Genomic DNA, 12,159 nt, shown 5'->3' with positions numbered 1-12,159 from the left:
CTGGCTTTGGACACTTCCAGGAATGGGGCAGCCACAGCTTCTCTGGGCAACCTGTGCCAGGGCCTCCCCACCCTCAGAGAGAAGAATTTCTTCCTAATATTCAATCTAAACCTACCCTCTTTCAGCTTAAAGCCATTCCCTCTTTTCCTATCACTGCACACCCTTGCAAAATGTCCCCTTCCAGCCTTCCTTTAGGCCCTTTTAGATACTTCCAGGTTCCCTATTGGGCTGAAGTCTGGATGAAAGACGCCTGCAGTTTGGGAGCCGCATTATTTATTTTTCCAAGGTGTATGTGATGCTTTCTGGAGTCCATTCTCCGCCTGCTAACCGAGTGATTGGCACACCAGCACCAATTATGGAGCCCCCTTAAAACGTGCCAGGCGATATGAATATGCAACAACACGAACGCCTTTCTTTTGTAAGTAGCAAGTAGAAAGAAAGTAACAACTTTCTAATGTTGATCATTTAGGTCTTTTGTGAATTCTTTGTATTGTGTCATAGTAGCCTTCCACTTTTTAGACACATGGGTCTCCTGCTCCTGCGGACACTGGGCACTGTGGATTAGCATATTTAGAGTACATTGCAACAGTTGACTATTCAGTATGTGAAGTGGTGAAATTTACTCTATTATTTCTAAACACTTACGGGAACGGTGCTCCTGTCAACCAGTCAGCCATCTATTGCAAGCTTCTGTGTCCAATAAGTTACCAATTAATTGGCTCCTACAATTGTTGTATAGTTTACTTCTTGAATGGCTCCCTCTTTAGTAATTTCCTTCCCATTGTGAGGCCCTTTCTGACAACTTCTGTATAACGCTATCAGATAATCACTGTCCTTTCTTTCTCGCCTCACTTTTCTGTATCTCTCTAAATAGTTTATTATTCTGCTTTGGTACCTTTTATGGAGGCCAGCTCAGTGGCCTGTCAGTTAAAGGGTAAGGATACATTAAAATCGTCGTTCATTCAAAAGGCTTTGCAGTAAGTGCCCAGGATATTCATTTGTGCACACATACAGGTCCAAGCCTGAAGTGCATAGCTCTGAAAGGAAAAGCCCTATCTTCCCTGAACAAACCCTTAATGATTTTACATCTCTCTCAGAGCCTGCTCTCTAATGAATGTTGACATTTCATGCACAGTGAGACGCAGGAATTCTGTTTGTGGTCAGGGGCTACAACATATTCCCAAAGAAATTAAATTCAAAATTGATTGTGTGACATTCAAAAACTGGCCCAGAATTTGAATGATTTCCTTCAAGCAAAATATAGCTGCCTTTCCCACTGAAAACCAGCCAGGTTTTAGCAAAGCCAAAGCAAGAAGTGCAAATGGTGTTTATGGCTTGCTTTCCCCTGTACCAGAAAGCTGTGAAAGCAAAATTGTTCTTTTGCTTCTTTTTGACAGAAGAAATGCCACAATGTCAAAACTGTGAGCAAAGGGGTTCAGAGAGAGTTTCCAAAAAGGCAACGTTCCCTGTGCAAAGCCCCGACGCAACATCAACACCATAGCTCTTCCTTACTTCTACCAGGCAAGAAAGATGCTCACACAGAATTGACTTTTTTTGCTTAAATTAAGCCATTCCTATTGCTGAATCAGCTGCATCTCTCTTAGACTTTGTGGCCATGGATTTTTTTATTTCTCCAAATGGATTTAAAGTGTTTTTTCCTTAAGTTGAGAGAATTTACTGGTTATCTAAGCTAAACCAACTCTGTAGGATGAACTTCAGGAAGAAGATCTTCACATGGGAGGAAGCCAGAGATGACAGATACTGTGAGGACCTCCCTGTCCAGCACAAACCCCTCTCCCTCCTCATGATCACACAGCCAAGGAGACATGAAAGTGCTTCTGAAATGGCTACAAAGAGATGACAAACCCTCCAAGTCATCAGAGAGCCTGTGCACTGCATTGCTGTCAGGATCACTGTCATATTAAAAGAGATCTTGTGATGCTTAGGACAGGAAACATTCCTGCTGAAGGGGAGGGAAATAACAGGATCTGTTTCCAATTCAGTAGCTCTAACTCTGATGCTGTGCTGCAAAGCAGCGAGGAGTGGGGATTTATTTTTGGTGGAAGGCAATGCTGAGCTCAGACCATCCAGACAAACATCGCACCGTGCTATTACATCTTCATTATTGCACTGCTCTATAGAGACAAGTGTTTTGAAGAAGGTAATAAGCACTTATAATTAAGGCAATTATAAAGTAGTTTATTATAGTTGAGCACTAACACAGAGCTGCCTCGTGTCCAAGAGAACCAAACCAGTGATACAGAGTATCTGGGGAATTTTTAAAACAGCATCAATCTGATGGTTATGGCTCTGGAGGCAAAAGGACCAGTTAGTGGCAGACACAGGCTGATTTTACAAGCCACCAGAGGATGCAAGGAGGAAAAATGTGGAAAAATTGTGCAACTGATACTGGATGCAAGGCCTCATTCCCTGGCAGGCAGCTCTGGAGCTGGAAGTCACCATGCACATGACCCTTGGAGAGCCAGGGGGGTGGAGCCCCACATCCAGCACAGCAGCATGAGACAGGATTTTCCCTGCTTGTGCTTCACAGCCACCTTGGGAGACACAGAGAGATGAGCATCCCAAAAATAATGTGACCTCGCAGACCAGAAGATCTCAAGAAATCCTAACTGAACCCAACCCCACTGTGCACACAGCCAGAGTTTACAAGCTCTAGGAGATGAAACAAAATCCATCAGCTCTTGGCTCAGCACAGGTTTTTGTAGGGCAAAGGAAGTGTCACTCTGAGCAAAACAGTTTCTAAGCTATTATCACAAAATTAAAACCTAAAATAAACCTTAGAAAAACACAGCCCTTTGCTCTTCCTCACTTGCATGATGCCATCAGACATTGTCTCTGGTTTCCATGATTTAAAAACATATCATGAACCCCAGCAGCAAGCATTTGTTTTTTCAGAGCTTCAGACATGCTACTTTAAACACTCTCTCCCCCTTAAAACTGTTTTAAAACTCCCTGAACAGCCAGCAAATTTCTTTCAAGTCTGTTTTTATGTGAAAGATGTGTTTGTATATGATTTTGCTTCTCTAGGCCAACAGTGGTGATGTTTTTGATGCAGCAGAAGAAGATGCTGTCACTTGAGAAAAGATAAAATTATCACCTTTCAAGAAACATCTACAGGTTTAACCAACCCACTTCTCTAACAGCTGAAAACAGAATCTTGGCATAGAGAAAAAACAAAGTGTAGACATGAGGATAAAAAGCACTTCAAGCCTACAATTAGCTTCTGTGGGGAGGGAGAGGGTGAATCAGTTGTTGTATAAAATAGTCAGTGGCACCTACCTATTTCCTACATGATGGCTATGGAGAGGAGGAGGAGGAGGGAATCCCAGTGACCCCAGGCTTACCTAGGCGGCTCCAGGAGACGATGGGCCGGGGGTTGCCGGTGGCGATGCACTCCAGCACTGCTGTCTGGTGCACGGTCAGCGTGAGGTTCTCTGGGCCCACGAGAATCATGGGGTCCTTGTACACGGTGGAGTGGGAGCCTGCAATGACAGCACCAGCGTCAAAAGGCATCTGATTTCCTCTTGTTTAAAGGGAACATTGAGGACTTCAGACATCCTCTAAGTACATCTCTTCTAAGTACATATGCTCTTTCATCAGGAACTGTAGTGACAGGAGGAGTAATGGGTTCAAAGTGAAAGAGGGGAAATTTAGGTTAGATATTTGGAAGGAATTCTTCCCTGTTCGGGCAGTGAGGCCCGGGCACAGGTTGCCCAGAGAAGTTGTGGATTCCATCCCTGGAGGTGTTCAAGGCCAGGCTAGACAGGACTTGGACAGCAGGAATTCAAATAAATGAAGGAGTTGCTTTATCTTTCAGCATCTCAAGCCATAAAGTAATTCATACAGTCCACAATGCCTATCTCTGTCTCTGTGAGCATCCTCTCTTGTTGCTGGGGTCATTTGCTCCAAAATCCCTGTCCTGGGACAAGGAGTGATGGATATAACAGTCCCTGACTCCTGCTGAGAATTTTTTGAGAAGAAACTCTTCTGATGACTGCACCCCACAGGGTGGTCATTTTCTTGCCATTTTCCTGCAGAGAGAGGATGCATCCCATTGCTCTGATATGATTGTGACACATTTGCTGCTCACAATAGAATCACTAATCCTTTATTTGCACTACAGTAGCACCAAGTGGTAGCAACCAAGAATGAAACCCATCATGCAAGATGGATGTACAGAGCCATAACAGAACAAAATCCTGGCACAAGGACCCTGGACACCAGAAAGGCATAGGAAAGGCAAAAGAAAACACATTTCACTAGACAAGATGAGAGCACGGGACAAAACAGCATCCTGTGTTACGTATACCACAGCTGAACCCACATCTCCCGAGTCCCTAAAATAATATATCCCTGGGCCAAATATCCCTGCAGCCTTTACTCCCATTTTTTGGTAGCAAGAGAGGTGGAAAACTAAGATATACTCTCCATCAGTAAACAGAAACATTGAAAATCTCTGCATTAGTCTTTGTCCCCATCTCCAATGAGACCCAAGTTATACTCCAGAAATGCTGAAGTGTTTAAGGAATTCCATCAGTCTTACAGCTGCTGGCAAAAAAATGCCCTGTACACCTGCAGAGAGAAATACTTGGGGTGGTAGTCTGTCCCCCAGCAGGAGTGGGGGACAGGGAGGGCTGGGGTCCATCATAGGGACCATCCCAAAATGACTCCTGTACATGGACTTTCCACTGTTGTTAAAGAGAAGTGATCCACCAAAATATATCTACAGGGGCCTTTCTCCAAGAAAAACAACTTCTTCCTGTGCTTTTGAGCACAGCAGCTCAGGGGCTGGAACCAGAGCATAGCAGGGGGATTCCACAGTGGTTCAAGGGCAAGCACAGATCAGAGCAGCTCGTTTGTTAATTGTTCCTACGGGGGCTAAGCAGGGAGCGATAAAGCGACTACGAGCTTGTGTGTAAATGGGCAAAATCCAAGAAAAATCACCGTGTCAGTGTGACTTAAGAGCTGACTTTCTCACTAAATGCATTTCACTGCAAGCCATAAAATGCAGATTTTTTGATGAGAACCAGAATGCACAATAAATTCATACGACCGGCTGGTTAACCCCAAGAGATCTGAAAAACAATACCTTCCCCTCAGTACCTCGGAGTGCCTTTAAAACCCATGTAGATTTATTGTTCTGAATCACAATACTAAATGTTCACGCTTAGAATAATACGGTATTATCAGCATATTATACAGCGATTTCAATATTTCAAAACATGGAGAAATGAAATGAATTGTCCAAGGTCACCCAAGATTTTCAGCAAATGGGAGCCAAACTCAAAGCAGAATTTAGAAACCATGCCATTTTGACAATAAAATACTTAAAAATCACATTCTTTGATGTGTACTCTGAGTCCTACATAGACATTCAGGTTTTTGAGTGTGGATTCACCTCCCTGAGTTTGGGAAAATGCTGTCCAACTCTGGAAGTGGCATTTCCACCACTGCTCATCTTCTCCTGCAAAAGCCATGGAATGTTCTCATAGTTTTGCTGCTGAACCCACCACCCACAGCAGTGACAGCTCCAGGGCCAGAAGGGACAGGGACACAGCAGGGACAAAGCAGGGACAAAGCAGGGACACAGCAATAAGATGCCAGCATCACACAAAGAGGCTGAGCATGTCACAACATCAAGGAGGAGGTTTCCTTCTTCAACCAGACCAGCTCTTTGATGCAGGGTGAGGAAGGAAGGAGTGACTAAACAAGGGACTCGTGGCAGGCGAGTGCTGCTGGAGCTCAACAGGGTTCAGGGCAGCGCAGGGATTTATTATGAAACGTGAAAAGGCTCTAATGATGCTTGTGGTCCCCAGGGACTCCGCCAGCAGCAGTCACTGTGAGGATGGGGAGGTCCCCAGCACTGCCAGCAGTGACAGGCACTCCAGCAGGGACGGGAGCATTGCCTGCCAGATCTTGATCAAAAGGACAGCAGCAGAGAGAGCCGCAGCTCACACTGGAAAGGTGTCAGTGCAGAGAGGCAGGCAGCCCCTCGGGAGCAGCTCCGCTGAGCAGGCACTTGAAAATAATCAATCAGCAGGACTGGAAGACATCTCTGTGCTGCTGCTGCCGGCAGCCCCACCACCACTGCCAGGCAGAGGAGGGAGAGTGCTGTGAGCAGGATCCTTCACTCCCCACAGGCAGCCTCCCTCCTCTTCCTCTCCTGCCAGGCTGTGGCAGTGCCTTGCAGGGCACAGGCTTCCAGAGCCCATCTTCACCCTCTCCCTCCTGCCTCCCCAGCCAGGGCATGGTTTGGAGGCAGACCTGGTGCTTTCTGTTGGTGAAGCAATGGCTGAAGCTGCTGTTCTGCAAGGAAAAGTAGGAGCCCTCCAGCCACCATGAAGAGCAGAGAGACCATTCCCTTCATCCCTGACACAAGAGGGAGGTGATATAAAGATTAAGATTTGCAAGAAGTCTGCTGTTCCCATCATGCCTAATGCCATGTGGCACTCACATTAGTTTAGTATTTACTGACACAACACCCTCACCAGTGAAGCACTGTCCCTGTGCACTTCTGTGGCTCACCACAGCCTCTGCTGCTGTGCCAAAGCCCAGGGTTCACAAGCTAACACATACCTGCTGTCCTGATCTAACAGATATTTGTGTGTTCTCAGCAAACACCACAGAGCATAAACCTTTTCCACAGAGGTTTAACCCAGTGCAATGAGTTTTCCATGCAAATGTCCAGTTACAGCAGCTCTGCTGATGTGCAAGCACTGAAGCATGGTCCAAACCCTTCAACAAACACTTACACACGGTGCATGTATTCATCATCTGACTGCTTTAAGGAAAAGAAAAAACCACAAATGTTTCACAGGCAGGAAACCTGGAAAATATCCATCTGCAATGAGGGATGGTCAGATGAGAACAACTAGAGCTTTCTGCCCTGTGAGAAATAATAACTCAGGCCAGTAAATTGACACAAAGAACTTTGCCACATCAGTAATTTACTGTTCTTTTTTCCCTCCATGTGGCTACTGTTCACATAGATCAAGCAAACAGATAAGTAACAGGCACCCAAAGCTCCCAGGTCTTTCAGAACCAGTTAACCTGCTTTCTTTCCCCGTCAGAGTTGACACACACAGCATCACTCTTCCCTCATCTTCACCCCATTTCACACATGCTGCTTTTTTAGTCAGCAGAGGCTAATCTGGCACTTGGTACAGGTGTTAAGTCTCTGCACCAGAACCACTGGCCAGGCAGTGTTTTGGAGGGTGATGGGAAGCTGTGACATGTGGCTGTAAGCTGGAAAGCCTCCAGCTATGGGTACCAGCAATTATGTGTATATGATGGACAGGAGAATCACAGCTCAGGGGAAAGACTTTTTACTGCAGACAAGAAAAAACTTGGGAGAGCAACACCCACCCAACCATCCCTGGGCAGACTTCCCTAGCCTCTTATCTCCAAAGATGCAATCTCCATTTACACAGGGAATCTGGGATGTCCCCCACTGGAGGGGATCTGGCAGGAACAAATAACAATCCAGAACAAGGAAGGTGCCACGGCTGGGCAGAGGAATGCCTCTCAGTGCTGTTAGCCTGAAGCTCTCTCAAACTGTCCTGGTGCAGAACAGCAGTGGTAGGAAGACAGAAGGCAGCCAGGACAGTGTAGCTGGCACTAACCTGACACAGTGAGTCGGGCCTCCCGGCTGAACTTCACGTTAGCAATATTGGTAGCAACACAGTGAAATATCCCACTGTCTTCTGCCTTTAGTCCTGTTATCTGGAGAACCCCCTTGGGAAGCAGCGTGTACCTGTGGGGAGAGAAATCAAAAGTTTGCAAGGCAGGACACGATGTGACAGCAGGCTGCACACCCATCCAGGCAAGGCAGGCTGGCACCCTGCATCCCAGTGTAGAGGTGCCAATACCACCAAGATGCCCACACCTCTGCAGGCTGAGCCCATGAGTTTTTGGCTTTTTGGATACTTGAGCCTCTAGTCTTCTTTTACAGGGAGGTAAAAGAAAATCATTTATCTCCTGATGCAGCCTTGAGAAATGATGACTTTGTTGGAAGGCTACAAAGTAGATGCTTCGTATTTAAACTGTGGAAAAGCTTTGGCAATGCATTTGAATGTGAAGACAGCTGCCATAGGAGTTATCACTCATCAGCTGAAGCACAGTGACCATGGAGAAGCATCAGGAGAAGCCTGTGCTCCATGCTCTACATTCCAGGTCCAGGACTCAAATCCATATGACCTTAAAACCTCAGACACATGAAAAGGTATGTTTAAAATAAATATTAAGCGGGCAAATGTAAACATCAATAAACATTTCACATCTTTAAAACATAGGTACATTTTAATCATGCATGCATACACACATATATGTACACATACATTGCAGGTTGCTTGGCAACCACTTGTTTAAATTGGCTGGTAGTAAGTCATTACACTGTGATGAGTTAATAATCCATTTCCGTTCGGAAGATGAAGAATATCTTTCTCCATATCAGCATATGGTTAAGTGCCTATAACCTGCTCCCCGTGCTGGGTTCCAAACGTGCTGCTCCGTGTTGATGGCAGCGTGACAGCAATCAGTTTTACACGGCCCGAAGTTGATTGCAATCTCTCTGGGACTTTAAAATGCCCATTGTTTTGGATGAATTATACTACAAGAAGCCTTCATTTTTGTTAACAATCTGCCCACAGCATTAGAAGATTCAATTCCAAAGCTATTATTCTGCCTTCAAAGCCTCCAAGTGCAAGACTCGGCATACAAATTTATATACACTTTATACGCAGAAATGCACCAAGCGTGATTAATGCAGAAATCCAATTCAGTTAGAGAAGCAACTCTCATCACCCAGGCTCTAGTGTCAGAGATTAATCTACTGAGCTGACAATAAAAATCTTCCCCGGTAACTTTACTCCTATGAAAAGCCAAATCTCTTCAAAATCAGGACATGAATATAGGGAAACTGTTCCTAGGCCACATCCTCCTGGGCTTGGGCAAACTCCCTCCCCCAGAGGAGAAGCAGCTGGAATGAGCACAGCCTGGAGCTCTCTGGGTTGGAGAAAAGTCTTGGCTTCTCAGTCTTGGAGCTCCTCTATCTTGGGGTTCCTCAGCCTTGGAGAAAAGAAGTCCTGGTCACATTTAAATCCCTGCCACATCTTGGACCATCTCCCCAACTGTGTCCCTGGGCTCAAGTGGAAAGAATCAATGATGCAGGAAAGACTTCAGGGGAACTTCATCTGTCCTGCAACATCTCACTGGGATGCCACAAAGCATCCATCCCAGTTCTCCACCCCTTACTTCTGCTGATGCCACCTTGGATCAGTTGCTCTGTTCTACCACATCCCCAGTTCAGCACCTGTATGAGTAAGAAGCCTTCAGAGGAGATCAAGTTTAAAAAAATCAACCCTGTGCTGGGCTAAAAAAAGCTCAGCTGAAAAACACAAGGAAAAATAAAACCTGACAGTTGCAATTTTCCACAGCAGATTTGGGCCTCTTGGGTCCTTCTACTGTAAGTTCACTGCCACTCTGAGAAGGTCAGGCATTGTTCCAGCACTCGTGTATTCTCTTGCCTCCAAAGAACCCAACCACATTCTGCTGCAGAACTGACATTTTTAAGAATAGGGGCTTTCAGGAAAGTATTTACAGCTTCCTGGTTTCGCCTATTCCCAAGGCAGGGGCGTCAATCCGCGATGGAGGTGTGCAGTGACCGATTGTCTCCCAGCACTGGCTGTGTGGCTCCCAAGCTACAGCTGGGGCTGCCAGAGGCTGCCGGCACTGAGCACGAGTTTCCTGCCACCTGTCCTGCGCCGCGCCGAGGATCAAACCCTGATGAGGGATGTTTCCGACAAGCAGGGAGCAGCCTGTCAAACACAGGAAACGGCGACGTGCCGCTCCAGGTCTAGGCTGGGAAAGGAGGCAGCTGGAGTTTCTCTTTAGGAGATTGTTTGGGAAATGGCAGCTCAGGGTGCTGCGGGAAGCTCTCTGCAGAGCTCCCTGGTTGTCACACATGAGGGAATCAACCTGGGGATAGCTGCCACAGTGCAATGCAGCACTTGCAAGAGTCCAGGATTCATATGGAAGATCCTAAGTCATGGATCTGTCTCAGAAAGAGTTACACAAAATGGAGCCATGGAGGGATGTAGGTTGCCAAAGCTACCCAGCTCTTCGGGGCTTGCTGGGCAGGTCTCCATGCTGGAAAATAAACCTGATCAGGGAGGGCCAGTGCAAGCCCTTCAAACTCAGCTAATAGGCTTTACCTACCTCTCCTGGGAAATGCCAGTACTCCTGCAAGGTGTTTGGCCAGAAGGAGAACCAAACCAGAAAAGCCACAACACTAAACAAAAGCATCCTAGCCCAGGTTAGCTGTGTCTGAGCACAACTGTGAAAGCAATAGTAAGTCTGGCCATCTTTTCCCACCTGGAGAAAGGCCAGCAGCACATGGCTTGGACATGTCCTACCTTTCATTATCTGTGTTGACTGGCATGCTGTTCTTATGCCACAGGATGACTGGCTCAGGCAAGCCGTGGATCTGGCACTGGAATCTTGCTACACCACCTTCCTCCACCACTGCATTCTGAGGGTGGATGTGAAAGTCAGACATCGCTGGAAGACAAAAAGAGAGACAAAATAATTCACATGTGAAGAAAAATCCAACAACTGGAAGATCTCAACAACTTCACATGACCTAGAAATACCCTGATTTACCACGGAATGCAAATGGGACTGTAATGTAAGAGCAAAAGGCTGGTTTGCAGCCTAACTTCTGCATGGAAAAACAAGAGTAGTGGGAAGTTCTTGGTATTCCACCTGCCTCTGCACATTGAACTGATTGGTTCAACCAGAACAGAAGACCTTGATCCGTGACCCTCATGGTCCTCAGTGAGGTCTACAGGGGCAGCAAGAAACACAGACACTGCATTGGCACTTTTCAGAGGTCATTCCCAACAGCTTGAGCAGACTTGGATCCTAGTCCACATCAGAAGAGAGATTAATTCCTTCTGTTCCCACCAATGTCTTTCCTGCTGTAAATATCCTTCTGATACGTACAGCTAGACTCCTAAACTCATGGTGTATAAATACCTTGAGCAGAAAAATGCCCAAGTACCCTAGTGAAACCTACAGCCCTTGATTCCATCTCTGTTTGCAGGTGCTCCTGTTCATTGCATACTCCTCCTTCCAGCACTTCAGCCACATCCCCATGCTGCAGAGCAACAGGATTCAGCCAAAAGAAAGAGCAGCTGCCAAGAGCTCAGCAAAGCGAGGCTTGTGGGGCTGGGACCACCCGACAGCAAATGATGAACCCCAGCATGCCCATGCAAAGTGAATACAGACCAGCCTGTTCCAGCAAAGCCACAGCTGTAACCATCGTGCGGAAACACTCTGGCACGCTGTTAGAGCTACATAAATAATACCGTAATTATTACTATTAATTAATTGGAAGGTGCTGCCTGTTGACTCCGCAATAAACATATTCGAAGCTAATAAACATCCCAGTGGTTATTGAGCTCATGATTCATTTAAAGTGCTGCATCCATGGGAAGATCTCCCACATTACCATAAAAATAAACTCCAAGAGAACCCCCTGCTCCACTGCCCCAGTCCGATGACACCGCTCTCCTCAGCAAGAAAGCCTCGTCCCCTTTTACATGCATCAAGTGTAATGACTGTGGGTCTGCTAAGGAACAAGCTGCCTATGTGTCAGGGCAGCTTAATCATTCATCTGCAAACTGCAGTTGGGCTCAGGCAGATGGGAGATGGCCATTAGCAATCATACATTAAATATGTGTTGCATTAACCTGTGCTGCTCCCGCAACCACCGCTCTCAACCCGCTGACGGCAGATTTGTTAAGCTGATGGAGTAACATGGAGCAAAGCCCTGGCCCTGCACAGCAGTAGGGTTGGGAAGGTTTTGTAGGCATGAGGGTGGGATGGGCAGCCAGCCCCACATCAGGAACTGGACTGGGGAGTGGCTACGCAATGATCCAGCCAGATGGGGACACATCAGCACAAAGTGAAAGATCATGGAAAATTGTATTTCCCTTTCCCAAAATGAAAGCAAATGCAATTATGCTCTCTGGTAAAGGATGGAGCCCAATGGTGCAATGGCAATTTACTCAATTCATATAGATTTAGCCTTGAAATGAGACTGATCATGACTCAGAGCACTCAGCCATGTGGGAAGGA

The 12,159-nt window shown here is 46.4% G+C and overlaps 1 protein-coding gene across 1 annotated transcript in view; it reads right to left on the bottom strand.

Moving 5' to 3' along the window:
* Nucleotides 1-12,159, bottom strand: part of IGDCC3 (immunoglobulin superfamily DCC subclass member 3) — a 94,263-nt gene that overhangs the window by 27,251 nt on the left and 54,853 nt on the right. Inside the window, exons 3-5 of the mRNA XM_085070293.1 lie at nucleotides 10,434-10,578; nucleotides 7,644-7,774; nucleotides 3,366-3,503 (exon numbers count right to left, since the gene is read on the bottom strand). Coding sequence (XP_084926419.1) covers nucleotides 3,366-3,503; nucleotides 7,644-7,774; nucleotides 10,434-10,578 — 414 coding nt within the window. The remainder of the gene's footprint in view (nucleotides 1-3,365; nucleotides 3,504-7,643; nucleotides 7,775-10,433; nucleotides 10,579-12,159) is intronic.

The sequence above is a fragment of the Lichenostomus cassidix genome, chromosome 10 (assembly GCF_008360975.1).
Source record: "Lichenostomus cassidix isolate B80296 chromosome 10, HeHo_3.0, whole genome shotgun sequence".
Taxonomy (NCBI): domain Eukaryota; kingdom Metazoa; phylum Chordata; class Aves; order Passeriformes; family Meliphagidae; genus Lichenostomus; species Lichenostomus cassidix.
The sequence above is the reverse complement of the archived record's forward strand: the minus strand, read 5'-3'. Positions and strand labels throughout refer to the sequence as shown.